The sequence below is a fragment of the Lissotriton helveticus genome, chromosome 3_2, assembly GCF_964261635.1.
Source record: "Lissotriton helveticus chromosome 3_2, aLisHel1.1, whole genome shotgun sequence".
NCBI classification, from domain to species: Eukaryota; Metazoa; Chordata; class Amphibia; order Caudata; family Salamandridae; genus Lissotriton; species Lissotriton helveticus.
In genome coordinates, this window is record NC_136062.1 from 325244064 (window position 1) to 325260899 (window position 16836).

At 39.9% G+C, this 16836-nt stretch overlaps 1 protein-coding gene across 1 annotated transcript in view; it reads right to left on the reverse strand.

Moving 5' to 3' along the window:
* Positions 1 to 1428: 1428 nt before the first annotated feature.
* Positions 1429 to 16836, reverse strand: part of ANO3 (anoctamin 3) — a 1634736-nt gene continuing 1619328 nt past the window's right edge. The window contains exons 25-26 of the mRNA XM_078684212.1: positions 15857 to 15962; positions 1429 to 6761 (exon numbers count right to left, since the gene is read on the reverse strand). Coding sequence (XP_078540338.1) covers positions 6579 to 6761; positions 15857 to 15962 — 289 coding nt within the window. The 3' untranslated portion in view covers positions 1429 to 6578. The remainder of the gene's footprint in view (positions 6762 to 15856; positions 15963 to 16836) is intronic.

The window sequence follows — 16836 nt, forward strand, 5'->3', positions numbered from 1 at the left end:
TTATAGTGGATTTTGTAGCCATTTGTTTTGCAATGTTCTTCTCCTGATTATACGTTTCTCTTTTCAGCTGATGTTTCTTTTGTACAAGCTTCTACTTGAGCTCAGTCAGAATGATGGAAAAAGTATAATGCACACACAAGTTTAATATAGTATGCAGTTGGACTAACGTGCAAATTCATGTTTTGAATTTAAAAAATGTGAATTTGCGCTCAAAATATTTTAACTGGCACAATACAGCAACAGGTTATACTTTATAGGAACATTTAGTTCTAGGATGGGAAAGCTCTTCAAAACTGGTACATACTCAGAAACATGCAAATTTATTGGTATTTCTCAAACTCTTTTGGGCCCATATTCACTGTGGAAACAGTGATTTACTTTTGTAAAGAGCAGGAGTAAATCCAGTTCTAAACAGGGGCGGCTCCTCTGCTATGGCAGAGGAGCGCCACCCCACTGCTTTCTCGCAGTGCGAGAAGCATACACATAAAATAGTAATAATATTTAGTTATTACCAGGTTATGGGTTGTATTTGCGGGTGGGCGGGTGGGCGAGGCTGCTCTGCTTACAGAGCAGGGCAGGGGAGTAGTGGTTTGCCCACTCCTGAATGCGCAATGACTATTTGGTCATCCCTCTCGAGCATCCCAAACCAGTCATGCGCACTCCCCTGTTCTATGAAGAACATGCCCACCCCTTAAGCCCCAGGCTGAGTGCCATGTCACGGGGCTCAAACCAATCACAATGCTCCATTGGAGCGGTGTGATTGGATAAGGGGTAGGAGCCTGGCAGCCTGCTTTCTGTACCGACCTGGAGTCGGAGACAGGAAAGCAGAAAAGAGAACGCGGGACCTGGCGGCAAAGTAAGTTTTGTTTGTTCTTATTTTTTTCATGCAGCCCGCAGCCGCACCTCCTCCAAGCCCCCACGCGCCCGCCCGATCCCCCCTTCCCCTACCTGCGAGCTGTGCCAGCCGCTCCTGGTTCTAAAGCTGGAATGGAACAACAAAACTGTTCGAGGAGTGATGGGAGGGATTTCTTAAAAATTGGACTCATTTGATTGGTGGAAAAGTTTTTTAACAAGTGTTTCCTAATTGTATGCATAATTGATCCATGTGCATAAAGAAATGTCTATGCATTAGCGGAAAAAAGTATTCACAAATGATGTTCAGGAGTAATTCGAGAGAGCTTTCCGGAGTACTCCTTGCAAACTTTGAGAAATTTGAAAATCAACACCTAAGCGCGGCTGTAAAGAGGAGAGCATTGACATCAATTTTGTTTTGTAGACTGGGCTGTGTCTTTCTACTTTAATTTGATCCTGGGCATAAATATATAACTGCCTCTAAAATGTACCATAAGCAATGTACTTTTCAGCAATACAGATAAAACATTAAGAGGACAAATAAAATACTAGTTATGAAACGTAGGGATGGTTAGCAATAAATAGATTTTTATTATTTGAATAATTTTTTTCTTTTCCTTGTATCAAGACATTGTTTTCATGGAGCGATGGACAAGTAACTGCTGTATAAAATCTGTTAACTCATGCAACCTTTTGAGACATGCATTGACTTTTGTACGTCTGCATAAATGCTATAGTTAAAAGTGCTACAACTGTGGTGAAAATGTCAAACAAGCATGCATGCCCATTTTCTTGAAAAAGATGCATGTTTGAAATATGAAAATATATTAAACAGCAGAAATTTAATAACATTTTCCTGAGGACAGACTGTGCCTTAGATCTTTGAAAGATAATCTGCATCATATGCAAAAAACAACAAAACAAGTTCATCAACACTTTGCCTTGTGAACAGAATGTAAAACATATTCAATTATGATGAATAACACTGAGTTCTATGCATTCTTCAAACAAGCCTAAAATATCATGAATCAGTTGTTGTTGCTTCATCGATGGATCAATCGGGCTGGCTAAATAGGAATGGCAATAAACTATCCCAAACAATCATGAGAAGGTGTATTATTTTGAATATTGGCAATATAAATATTTTGAAAATTTGAATGACACTTTAGTTTTATCTCGAGTTTTATTGTCTTACAATGGGGAAACAGCCTTTACAACATGGATAGAGCCACACATGCTGTTTCCCCGCATGCCTTAACCATGCATATGCGTGGTTAAGGCAGTGCCTGGTCTAGATGCTGGGACGGGTGGGCCCAGGAACAGGAAGGATTTGGAGAGGGGTCAGTGTGGTAAGTGGGGCTGGGGTCGGGTTTTGGGGGGGTAGGGTAGGTTTAGCGGAACAGGGCGTCAGGTTAGTTTTTAGGGCTTGGGGAGGTTGGAGTAGTGTTTAGGGCTTGGGTATTCGGGGTAGTGTTTACAGGTCAGGGTTGTGGTAGTGTTTAGGACTTAGGGGCGGGGTAGTTTTTAGGGCTCGTAGGGGTTGGGCTAGTTTTTAGGGCTCAGGGCAGGGGTTCTGAGGTGTTATCTTAATCACACATCCCTTTACCAGTCATGCCTTTACCACAAAATTGTGTGGTAAAGGCATGCATGGTAGAGGAATGATTTGTGCAAATGCATTCATTGTTGGGGCTGCATAGTAGAGGAACGCGTGGTGTAGCCATGCATGCCTCTGTCATACAACTCTTACAATGAGATGCAAAACCTGCTGAAAAATCGTTTTTTTGTTGGAGCATCTTCTAAAGTTTAAATCCGTTCAACTGATACTAAATCTTAAGCACCATGCATTCCCAAATTTCCTTAGCTCATGCTAAAAGGAGGTAAGTGGAAGTATCCACACTGAATTAGAATAAACATGTGCATTTATTCAGGGTATAAATACATTGAATTGTATTCCACAAACAAAATCAGTTATATCAAATGTTTCCTTATTTCTTATTTTGAATTTTTAAGTTTGAATTCAATAAAGTGAAATAGATGCAAATATTGTCACTGTGTGGCTTCCTGACATGCTATCGTACATTGCCGTTTTGTAAATAAGCTTGATTTGCACAAATGTTCTAAAGGAGTACATACCATATATTACAATAGAGGGATATAATAAACAGGCGCTGAATACTGCAAGGGAGATAAACATAAAGATGGTGTCCTTAAACTGTGCTGTGAATGAAGCAGGCATGTTACTAAAAGGAAAAAATAGTATGAGGTTGACCATAGATGCCTCGGAATATGAAATATGGAGATGTAATTCAGGCCACCACAGTTGACATCACTTGCATACTGACTATTGGAAGACTATTTTAAGTAAACACTCTAGGAAGTAAGGTGTTATCAATTCAGTAACTGGGCCAGCTTTCTTCAATGTAAGGGTCCTGACTTCGGTCCAGCCAAAGTAATGTTTCAAAAATAAACGAAGACGCATACTATGAGGACTGCTTCTTCTGGTTTGTAAAATCAGGTGCTAATTTGCATAAACAAATGTTTAAATAAATAACTACATACATTAGAAGAGATGAACCATGACCTCAATTAATCTTCTATAGTATGCTGAAACTACAAAGAATTGAATGACACTATTGTTGATTTTCATCTGTTTCATAGGGCAACTGTGAAGGTTATATACTGGAAGACAGTAGAAGGGAGAGGTGGATGTAAAATAAATATTCCACTCCCATTAAATTTAGAATTGATATTGTAAACTGTACTTTGCCTTTATAAATTAATCAAAATCATTCCATAAGGATTCCCATGTTTAATGGGCCTTATGTATACTGTAAAATTACCAACCACAACTAGTAGGTCATGTTCTGTAAAACCCTCTAGTGACTATTGGAATATGAATTTACTGCTTTCTGCAGTTGTGTTAGTTTTGGATGTGTGTTTTACATATCAGACATTCTATGAAGTTTTGTTTTTGAACAATAAACATGTTGTATAAAAGCTTTGCAGGTTATTCATTGCAATTAGGAATTATGATGTCTTTTTTGCATGAATTTCCACAGAAGTACTATATATTGACAACAATGAGGTTTACCCATGTAGAAAAATATCAATACGTTTTTAGAAATGCTGTACAAAAGACAAATGTATGGTACGAAAAGCTAGGCCAGAGGCTAGTTTGTCAAGATATTAGTACAATTATTAAATCTTCATGTACAATTGTATGAATAGTTTCGGGATGGCTTATATACTCAGTGTATTAAGTATAGGAACTAGTAAAATGCAAAACAAATTACAGTATCTAACACTGAGCACATGTTATTGTTAATTGTTTCTAATAAGCACTATTACCCAGAGGTTATCCAGTCACTGGAGATGTATTGACAAGCAAGAATTGTACCAATTGACTAGTGTTTTCAAATAGACTGATCGATAATGTTAAACTCATCTTGTAATACTGTTTCACCTTTTTACATTCTTTTTGTTATAGTAATATGCTGTTCAGTGGTACATATTGGGGACTACTGAAATTATCAAGTCTACAAATGATATTAGTATGGAGACTTAAAAGGGATGTTTCTTAAGAAAAAATATGCTCGCATTTATTGGTTTCTGAAGAATATATACAATATTAACAATTCATACCTGTATGAGTTCAGATACTTTTAGACATTTATAAAGAATATGTATTAAAAAAAATTGTTATTTAAATTGATTTCTACAGAATGGGGATTTTGAACTGTAACAGCATAATTTGTGAAAACATATTAAACTATTTTACTTAGGACTAGTGTCTAATTGGCATTGAAAAGTTCCTATGCCACTCTTGGTTAACATTAAAAATATCTGAATAAACATATTTGATTGCTCTCATCCTGGCTATTAAATTCTGATAAAAACATGTTTGAGCATAATGTCTCACAGACGTATATGGCTCAGAAAATCCAAGTTGACAGCCTAAATTTCCAGACGATCTTCAGCCATTACTTACAACACACTTGTATGCTGAAAACATCAAGGTTCATTTAGAGATTAAATATGGTTATATTGTGAAATTATAAGTGAAAGTTCCCATAATAAGGAAAAAAAATATTTCAATGTCATAAGAGTGCCATGGATCTTTGACTATAGTTTTACGATGACATTTACAGAAAGGTAAAAAAATATGAGATTTAATAGGTAATAGTGTAATTGAAAATCAGTTTGCATGACCACTGCTAGCACAGACATATGTACAATATAGTGTAAACATTGCATCATTCAATTTCCTTTTGGCTTTGCCATAGTAAATGCAAAATATGTTCCATTTAATTTTTGAACAATCGAAGATCCTTGATATTTGTTATTTAAATTTTACAGTGCCCTGGTTTTAACATGGTTGTGTTTGTGTGTTGAAAGTTATTCATGTGGAAAACAACAAATCTAATTTAATTCAAACTACCCAAAGGAAAACTTATTGGTTGTGGTCCACTTTTGTGGAAAGCAACACTAAAGTGCTAAATTCAAAATATCTCCTTCTAGAATTCCAAATTACTATATACATGATGCAGTCTTTCCGTTAACACTGCATAATGTTAACGTGTGAAATGTAAAAAAAAATAATAATACTGAAAAATAACACACTGAAGATATTGGAAATTTCCTGCATTGGAGTAAAATTGGGGATTAGTTCTGGGCAATAGGTGAAAAATATTTAACATAAAGCCTACACTTTCATTGTTTTATGTGCAAAGTAAGCCATAAACTATGTATACTCATTGCATGTATCTGCATATATTCTTGCTTGCATACATACTTTACATATTTGACCTGCATTGTGAATTGGAAGGTAGCAATTACCTGTCTACAAATAAATGAAGTCATGCTACAATATGCTAAAGCTGAATAATGGTTTGCCATTATGTTAGTTATTTTCACATACAAAATATATATAGCATCAATGGGCGTGCTCATTTCAGCACTCCAGTGAAATGATGAAATGATCCCTTTCTTTGCAGATGATTTATAAATATTGAATATACCAAATGTTTTTATTTACAAGACATTTTTGGTTTCAAGAATAAACATAAATGAAAAGTGGCATGTAAACCATGAACTGCATAGTTAATGTTGATTGCGCACCCAACCCACAGGTCAATTCATTTAGCGATTCATAACCACAGTTTCAGAAGACTCTGACAAATATATTTTAAAACAAGTAGGACTTACAATTATTTACATCAGTTCAAGTTATGGTCATGAAGGCAACAATAATTTTTACTCATTTCCGAAAAAGCGCAACCAAGTAAATAGCTGAGAAATACACATGGACTACATGGTACATCTTCTTCCAGGCTCTTGAAGTACATTGTAAGAATTACATTTGATTAGTCTTCATATTGTTCCTTAGAAAATTTGATAGCTTGGTTCCATAGACAGGACGTTTGTTACTGTTATGTGAAACATATTCAGTCGTCATATGCGCTTTGTAGCAGTTCAGTCAGGGCCTCCATACACCGTTTTCCTTCCATTTTTGCAGCAGATCATTCATAGGTATGGCTATTCTTTGTGTTCCTCTGGAGAATTGTCCATTCAGTTCAGAGCGAAGCATAATACCACAAGCAGTGAGTGGAAATACATATACCTTGATGGCTCTGCTTTGTAGCGGTTTCTGCCTTGTTTTGTAAGCTTCAATTGTTTATTTCCCCATAGTGCAGTTGCGCTTTACTGCTGCTTCATCTAGCTATCGATTAAGGCCATTCGTGGTGATAATGCTTCCCGTTCTTTTTTCTCTCCCTTTGCAGATGCTCAAGCTCTGCCTCATACATCATCTCTTGCACTAAGTACTTCTCTCGTCTCATTCTGTCACATAAGTCTTTGGGCATGTCAGGGATCAGGTATGCAATGAAAGACTTAATCCCAAACACAAGATGCTGTAGAAAAGAAACTCATGTTAAAGGTGTTTATACTAAGACAATATCTAAAATAATACTATTACAGAAGTCTAGCTAGGTAGCAAAAAAGTAAATTTACATTTCAGGAATGAAAACAATTGCTCTACTATTGTATCACCGCTTTGTCATGTTATTGTGTATAACATATGTTAATACTGCCCAATTTAAACATAGACAATTTACCTACCTTTATATTTATATTTCTTAATGTAGCTAAAACATATGTAAAGATGTTTTACATAAAAATCCTATTGCAAGACTGATTATTATTAGACTGATAGAGCACAAAACTTACCGAGTTGACTGACAGAGAAATGTGCTATATGATCAAAACATATATTAAGCCAAGCCTCAAGGGGCAAAATGAACAAAATACAAACTAATTATAGGAAGCAGAAAAGTATTTTTTTTAAACTGTTTGTAAAACTGAAGATCTGTGCAAGTTTAATGGATAACGTAAGCAATTTCCATAACCAATGTTACCATAACCTTACAGAAAGAGCTGATACATGACACACTTTTTAACGCATGGTACATCATGCAAGCCTAAAACTGATGACCTACGTGGCTTGATGGAGAGTAGACAGATATAAGCTTATTGTAAAAAAAAATACCATATAAGTAAAAGTGATTATCTAACATTATACTTGGGATTCAAATAGAGGTAATTTTTTCAGATTTCCTAAAACCTAAGAACAGCCAAACAGCAGAAAATAAAAAGGCCATAAAAAAACAAATGCCACCAAAGACATTTAGTTAACAATGCCTGTGTAGTTTGCTGTATGAGCCTATTCATATTACTTACCTGCAATCCCATTACTCCAATTAACCCTTCCTCGTTCTAGGCCCTAACATTCAGAGTCTCTCCCACCTGGAAAACCCTACACTGTACCGCATAGAATGTTCTTTTTAAACTAAGTTCACTTTCAGATAGGCCTCATGAAAATAGACCGTACCTAGTAACCCAACCGGTCAGAAGTACCCAACCTTACAGTCAAGGCTGCAAATCTAAACAGGATGATGGATGGAAAGGCCTGGGATCAGGAAGGGAGAATCAGAATAAGAAGATCATTGGTAACTATTCTATACATTAGTTTCTTAATTTCCTTCCTCATCCCCATTCTTAACAAGTGAGTACATATGTGGCCAAAACAAGGTCAGAAGAGCACAGAAAGAGGCTCAGACCCAATGGATAACTGCAACCACCAGTAAAGTTATTAAACTATAAACCACTTAAGACACAACGGAACATCCATGGTGACAAAAAATCACCTCAACAGACAAAAAATCAAAGTTAAACAAGAGCTCATGGAAAGCCAGCACCCAAAAGGAGAACAAGAAACAATTGTCCCACAGATCTCTGGTTCCCAGAGAAGCTAAATGACCGAGTGAAATAACGTAAGAAGGAGGGTAGGTAGAGTTAATGGTGAATCTAAATGGTAGTTTATTCTTCAGTATATTCAGGAGTATACAGTTACAGTAATTGTAGATTATAAGGTAGTTGTAGCAGTAGCCCCAGCGGGAGCAGCATCCCTACTGCTCAGCCCAAACACTCTAACTGACATCAACCAGACACACAAAAACATTCTATGACATTACTCACACTATGGCTGAGCAGCAGGGCACAGAACACAAAGGAAGGACTAAATATAAAGAAGAACAGGGTACCACACGCCTTCCTCCTTTAAGGAAACAATAACATTCAATAGTACAAATAAGATGGAAACACTCAGCATAAAAAACAAATAAATAAAGAGAAAGGAAATACAGGGAGAAATAACACACTCACAACACACAAAGAACCAGGGTGACAAAGGTGAAAAGGTGCAGCCAGTAAAAGAAAATTGAATCATAATTTTGGTGCAAATGGCCATCACTAGTAAATGCAATGTTGTAGGAACATAACCCCACAAAACGGTTTGAGCCCACAAAAGTGACCCATCACCACGAATAGCAAGTAAGAATTGCAAAACAAAATGCTCATAAAGTGCACCAGGTAAAAGGCAACTGTATCATAGTTTGAGCAAAAATACCAATCACTAGTAAATGCAAACAAGTAGTAACATAACCCCACAAAACAATTTCAGCTCAAAAACGTGACCCATCACAAGAAGAATTGCGCACCAAACAAAAATGCACTTAAAGATTATGGAACCAAAATTACCCTAAATATGGGTTGAGCAAATCACCATGTCCCACCACCATGAAATATAAGTAACATTTGAACAAACCAAAATGCCCACCACTGAAAAACACACACACAAAGCTAGGGGCGCATTGAGCCCCATCATAAATGGCTTGAGCTCAATATCACGCTCACCACCCATCACAAAAGGTTTGGGCTCAACAACCGGCCCACCGCCATCTAAAATTCAAGTAAAGCTTCAAATTCAATCAAGAATATATTGGGGAAAAACAGTAATCCCAGTACTAGTAAATACATGTAACGGAAGAGAGAAAACAAAACTCTCACCAAGTGACCTCAAGAAACAATAGAACAAGGTACACAAATTTCCTACAAAAATCACGGCTAATCCAATACATGGAGACTATCTCCATGACATAAATGTTTTCAAATAGAAGCAGGAACAAATTCAGCATGTAAAAAACCCTTACAAGCAGGCAGCAGACCGTGTATGAAAAATACTTAGTCTCGCATTTAAAAGTCAGTATGGGTAACAATGGGTCAACACCCTCAAATTATTGCCTTGCGTAAATGCTGAAAGAAATAATGAATGCAATTAATCAGGCATGTTAAGAAAGGCACGCAAGAAAATTGGTGAGATATAGCACTGGTACTCGAACCTAGTACCCGCATTTTCACCTGCTAGGAAGAATAAAGAAATTTAACCACCTCCAAAGTTACTGCACAATCTTGGAGTTTGCATGTGGGTATTATAGTCAGAATCAGCTGTGCCAGAACACCATGATGAAAATAAAAATTAAGTGCGAGAAAGTCATGAATAGAAACATGCGCTCACTGTATGAAACCACATAATGCATTCCAATCCAGCAAAATGGCCCCCAAAACATTGCTCTACATCATTTTCTTTAGGTGATAGAAGTTGTTACAACCATTTCATAATTGAGATTGACGTCATTGCATGCACTAGTAGTTCAATACAGAGATACCAACATGTCACGAATACTCCTTAGAACTCTTAGCAGTCTCACATAATGAAAGCCTAGGAACATTCCACCTCCCATGCAGCCTCAAAGCTTAAGGTAAGCTGCTCAGTTCACATCCCATCCTCGTCGACAGTGAAATAAAATAACAGGAGGCTACGCAGAGTTGATGTTGAATTGAAAGGGGAGTTTATTCTTCAGTATAATCAAGAGTATATTGGTACAGGAACAGTGGATTATAAGGTAGTTGTGGCAGTAGCCCCACTGGGAGCAGCATCCCAGCTGCTCAGCCTACACACTCCAACTGATATCTCACTCAACCAGACACACAGGAACATTCTATGACATCACTCACACTATGGCTGAGCAGCAGGGAACAGAATACAAAGGAAGGACTAAATATCAAGAAGAGCAGGATACCACCCAGAGCCTAGTCACAAAGGGGAGGGGAGGTAGCAGGCAACATCAAACAATGCAGAACCCCAGAAAAGGTCATTTCCTCAGCATCCATCTCTACCGTAAGTGTCATAACTGCATTTCCCAGTACAAATGTCCGCAGGATGTGAAATCTTTGCAGTTCCAAGCTTCTACTACTTCAGGAAGGAACATCATTACTTTTCCACCAAAACCATCTTTAATAAAAATAAAATGGAGAAGCATCTTGCTCTAAAGTGAATGACATCACTGCACTGCCAAGCATCTTGCTCTACAGTGAATAACATCACTTCACTTGCAAGCATCCACGTCCCTAAGTAGTGACATCACTGTAGTTCCCATTCTTCACCTCTTCAGTAATGTCCATGACTTGTTACCCACTAATATCTTTAAAAGAAGATGCTAAAGAAGTGGACCTCATTTCCGATCACGTTTGTACTTCCCATCATCCAATTATTCAGGAAGTGATATTGCTATATTTCCAACTTGAAACGTCTTGCTTCCTCTCTACAGCAGTCTACTCCTCTGGGCATCCCCAGCAATGGACACAAATAAGTGCTTTATATGTTTGGGTGTCTTAACCTCTTGTTTGCAGATGATGACCAATTGACATCAGAGGATTGTCCTTAGCACTACAAAAGAAATTCTTATGTTTTTTTAAATCAGAAGTATTTTTCAAAATCTGAGTTGTGACATGAAGGAACAGATCTCCTCTCACAAAGATTTGATATTTTTTCTGCTGTAATGCAAACATGTACAGCATAATGACGTCACAGCAAAGCAAAAGTGAAAGTAGAACACGCTTTCACTTAGACCATAGCAATGGGGTGTAAATCTGCCTCTCCAAGCACTGATCTTTATGGGAGAGGCAACTTTACAAAGGGGAAAATGCCCCCTTGTCAGTGCTGTCTTTTCCTAGTGGATTGCGTTGAGTGTGTAATCACCAAGTTAGGATCTGCTAAACAAGGCCACCAAGAGCAAGGCTCTGGAGGGAGCCACCAACCTGGGCATAGGCTTGTGTTCCCTCTCACACCAGGCTCAGTTACTCTTTCTGCCTCTGGTGTTGACCTCCAATCTACCCTTTCATGGCAGTATTTTTTTGTGAGGGGCCTCCATAAACATTTTTGTGGGGGGAGCTGCCCAAATATCATGGCCTGTGCTCCCGACCTGCCCCATTGCCACAGCCCAATGCGTCTCTCCCCAAAGGGCTGAAAGTATGCTAGACACCAGGGATGTTAATATGGCAATTTTGTTTGTGGGAGAGAGGACCAGTGACATGGGCCTTTACTTGCACCCACCCCAGACCAAGTTAGTCTTTGTCCCAACCCAGGGGAGTATAGGGGTGTTCACTGCTACGCTGTGCCCCAGAGAGCAGAAAGTCCACTAGAAAGCAGAGTTTCATAAGGAACAATATTTTTGGGGGTGCAGCCCTCATGGCATCGGCCTGTGCACCTCCAGCCTTGGACAAATCAGTCTTTCTGTTGCTTGGGGGGTAGAATCCCCCCACTAGACACTAGTGAATGGTATCTGTACTATTTGTATTTGGTGGATTGGCAGAAACTACCTAATAGGCACAGGCTAGAGTTCCCTTCACTCTGGGGTTAAAAGTCTTTATCCCCCACCTGCAAAGACAGCTATGGGGAGTTTACCCACAAAGCCCACTATACCAGCAGGAAAAATATAGTTCCAAAAAAGAGGGGCTAAAGGGGCTGACATCTCAGGCATGGCGCTATGCCCACATATTAGAATGTGCCCAACAAAATGTTTGCCTATTTGGGGGAGTTTACCTCCAATCTGCCCCTTGCAATGCATAAAGCCCAGTCGAAACTAAGGCTATATTTTTGTTGTAGGAAATCAAAAAGAACACCTAGGTGTTGGTCCTAACCTCTAGACCTAAAATCCCAACAGACTTTTTGTCCACCTGTGGTATTAAGCATCCCCATTCCCATGGCAAGCAAAATGACATTTTGATTGTTTTGGCCATAGTTTTGACATATGGATCCGCAGAGGAGGTGAAAATCCAAATGTCCTTTTAATTGCCATGGTGAATGGTTGCAATATTCAAGGAACATGCGCTGCCACCTAGGAAAACCAACTAAACACAGACATTGTGAAGACTAGACACCCAGAGCACTCCAGAAGATGTGTGCCTTGCATGGATCCCACAACATTTTTTTACACGTAATGCACAGCAAATCTCAAACTTTGCTTAGCACCCTCAACACAAAAGGCCCAAAATGGCACATGGAGAAATCAGCAAAAGGGGAAGTGGCATTATTTGGGTCTGGGCTACACAGCCGCCAAGGGAAATCTACCACACTTATGGCCTCATTATGAGTTTGGAGGACATCAGCAGTGACGGTCTGGCCACCGCTACAACATCGGTGCGACTACCAGTGCACTACTGGGGCTTTCAACCACCATAGCGGCACCGCAACTGCCAGGGATCAGAGATCCCTGGCGGCGGCGTAGCCGTCTGAGAACTCAATATGCTTAGTATTGCCCTGTCACACCTGCAAGCATATTATGACGTTCCTTACCACTAGCGGTCCCATTGAGGTTCATACTCCATGAAGGTGCTGGCAGTGAGGAAAGAAAGAGGGCTACAGGGCCCTCTCAAGGCAATTATCAAGATAAGTCATGGACCTTGCAGCTGCTGCTACTGAACACCTGGCCACTTCAGATTTGGCTGCCTCATCAGCCAAAGAATTACCAACAGCATGTGCTCGCACACGCTGATGGCCAAGAGTATGTGTAACATGTGTGAGTGGCCAGCTTTCTATAAGAGCTGCCACTCGTACCCAAAGCGTCTTATGCTTGATTGCGCTACCTTTAGAGTCCCGATAAGAGTTTTGAGGCACAAAAAAAAAGATTGTCATTAAAGGACTGTACACAATAGAAAGAATCACACACTATATGTGTAGGAACATCTGGATCAGCGAATTCGAGAGCCATCACTACAGCCCGCAGCTCAGCCAACTGAGCCGTGCAGTCACCAAGAGACTGTGTGTGGACCAAGCAAGACTTAAACTCAACGTCAACCATTGAGCTTGCCATAATAGCACAAGCGGCCGAGTAAGAATGTTCGGAAGCAACGAACGGCTTGACAGAACGGCGGTATATACTATACTATACAAACTATACATTTGTATTGGTCAAGAGGAAGTAAAAACTGTGGGGCAGGATGAACCTGTTCATACTGTAAAAACTCCTGTATCTGCAAGGATGGGTCAAAGATAAAAGTGACATCAGACGATATCAAAGTACTCGCCCTCTGAATCCAACGTGGGTGTAAGGCCTTAGAATTCGGTACGCTCGCCTTTGTGACTGCCTCTAGAGTAGGCACTGGTGATACCATAAGAATGAGTTTCCTCTGAGCCAAAGATCATTCCTTCAAGATCGCCATCTGTACTGCTGTAAGAATTTTCTCAATAGGGGAAAAACGAATCTCTGCTGATGTGTACAAATGCGATTTGTAGGCAATGGGGACTGCATCTCACTCATTGTATGTCAAGTAAGTGAAACCCTGTACCCGGTACAATCCGTATGACTAAGTTAGTTGTGTTGTCACGAGTTAATAGGAAGTTGGTCGCTAGCAGATCAGACTGCAAAGACCCAAGAACTTCTGTATGTTCCGTAAGCCAGCTGGAAGACATAAAAAGAGGATGATACGCTGAGCATAATCAAGAATGTATGTCCCCCCGAAATTAAAAAAAACTAGCAAAGTTTGTAACTTCTTAAGAGTAGAAGGAGGCTACAATTGAGCACATTTCTCCAGAAAGTGGGGCGCTAACCCCCTCCCTTCGTTGTTGAGTTCGTAACCCAAAAAGAGCACCACCAAATAGGCGAAATGATACTTAGCAAAATTAAATTTGTACCCTAACTCCGAAAAGGACAATATGCTGCAGGCAACATGCATCAGAAGTTGTATCAATTTGTCATCCGTCAAATAAATGTAGTCGATGTATGAGAAAGCATCAGGATGAATGTTGTGTAAAAGTGACAACACGAGCAGCAAACGCACCAGGGCTTTCCATGGGAAATCTTGTAAATCTTTTCTGATTGCCAACCGCAGTAAATGCGGTCTAGTCACGGCAGTGCGCGCAACGAAATTCGTTTTATTTATTTAATTGATTACTTACCTGGAAAACTCCGTAATCCATACAATACTACCCCCCACCCTGCCCCTCCCCCTCCCCACGTCACCGCCTTGCAGGTACTCCCACTGACGGCCGTGGCTGTCATGATATGTTTATAAAATAGACTTTTCTGGCCCATTAACAATCCAGGTGCATTTACAAATGCTTTTAATGATCGGAGCCACACCTGCACAGAAGCCTAATAAAGCAGGCCAGAGTTGCGCATCCCAAAATAGAACAGGTGAATGTTAGTCAGGGCCATTTCTGATGTGCTCATAGTCGTCGACTTGGGACAAATGTTTTCCATTAAACATCTCACCACCTAGGACAGCCATGAGTTGGAGGAAAATTGAAGGCCCACTCAGACCCTAGATAGTCAGCTATAGAATCAGTTTTTTCATTGTCCTTCACCAGATGCACATATTTAGGATAGAGGTTTCAATTGAACGAATTGGAGAAGTGTGGCTCACTGGTTAGAGCAGGCAGACCCTGGAGCAGAGGTCAGACCCGGGACCAGGGTTCAATTCCCGACGTGGCAGGGTCTTGAGCTCAAATGTCCACGGACTCGATAATTCACGCTTCGGTGCCTGCCCTAATCATGGGTTCTCACTCTGCAACTCTGGGCATTAAGCTTGCTTAATCTCCACAACGGCCCCCCCCCGCGGGATGCCTGGCTTTCACCTTGGGGATGCCCTGTAGGGGCTATCTCACAGGGAAAAGCTAGGACGGGTTCCCAAGGCAAGCGCCAAGATGCCTCCCGGTGATTCGAGCGCTATATAAGAACATACAAAAAAAAAATTAGTGTGTCCCTGTGTAATGTAATTGGTGCCCATGTAAAGCGCTGCAATACCATCGGTCAAGTTCGTACTATATAAAACTGCAACAAAAACAAAAAACCAAAGTACAGCGTGTCATTCTAGGATAGTAACTGCTTCCCTTTCAGGTACAGAGCGTATCCCTTTCGTAGGGCCTTCTGAATCTTTCTGTGTTTGGCAGAAGGGCCGAGGTACAGCGCCAACAGGACTATCACAAGTCTGTAATTATAACAAAAACTACAGGTTTTTCCAGTACATAGCACCACAGTATTAAAGGCTGATATATCTCAAAGTAATGGTACACAGTCAGTTGAATCGCCCTAAGAAACATGAAGGGTTGAACTGTCCCTGCTAAGATTTGAACCAGTGACCAACTAGTCATTCACATATGTCAGCATTCTGCGATTATATAGATGTTGAAGATTTTTAATGAACTGATATATACGTTTCTGAAAATTCGACTGAGAAATGGACGTGTAAAACGAAGATAAATGTAAAAATGCATTCATATAGGCATTGGGCGTAATTATATTTTTAAAAGTAAAATGGCGGTGCTTACCTCAAAAACGATAATGAAAGCCAATCGAGCAGCGAGGACGTGCCAGAACTGCAGGGTAAACTCGTAGGGGCGGCTGCTCCAAGGGGGGGCCCTGTAGTCTCGATATCTGAATGTGTAAAAAATAAAAGTCACATGAGCGGATGAGCCCATTTCCACAAGTCCTACTCTTTATCACAGGCCTTATGCCACTAGTAGCTATGTGCATGCGTTCTAAATGCAAGGCGTTTCCGAATACATAGCATTGTTTATGATGACATGATTCCTAATATATACACTGGTTTAAAAACACAACTTTTCAATGTTCAACCGAAATGGATCCTGACCCCATGTCTTTGTGAACCCCATGATTTGAAACGCCAGTGCACAAAAGCATCATACTCCAATTTATTCCTCAACAAATTGCATATTATAGCAGAAAAACACCTTTTAAAACGAGCCACTATAATTCAAACCAAAGTGAAAATCGTTCTGAACTGCAGCAAACAGTTCTAAGAATAGCATTCAAGTTGTACGTACTCAGCAGAGTGCAAACATGACTATCAGCTAGATTCATCAAAGACCCGTTTTGCGAGTCTTTAATAGCGATTCATAAGGAATCGCTATTACAGACTCGCAAAACGGGATTCATGTAAAAATCGCAATATTTATTGCGATTCCTACAGCTTCCTTATTTGCGATTAGCTAATTGCTAATCGCAAATAAGGAATAACTTCCTATTCATTCCTATGGGCCTAAAGGCCCATAGGAATGAATGGGAAGAGAGTTTGCGATTTCAAGGGTGCAGGGGTGTCCAAAGGACACCCTGTTGCACCCCTGAAATGATATTGGACGCTGGTGTTACGCACACACATGTCCCAAGGACATGTGTGTGTGTAACATACAACTTTGAAAAATGCCCTTAAGTGCATTTTTCCGCTATTTACCACGAGGTTTGACTTCGAGGTAAATAGCGGCCTAAAAATGCGAATTCGCAATTTGTA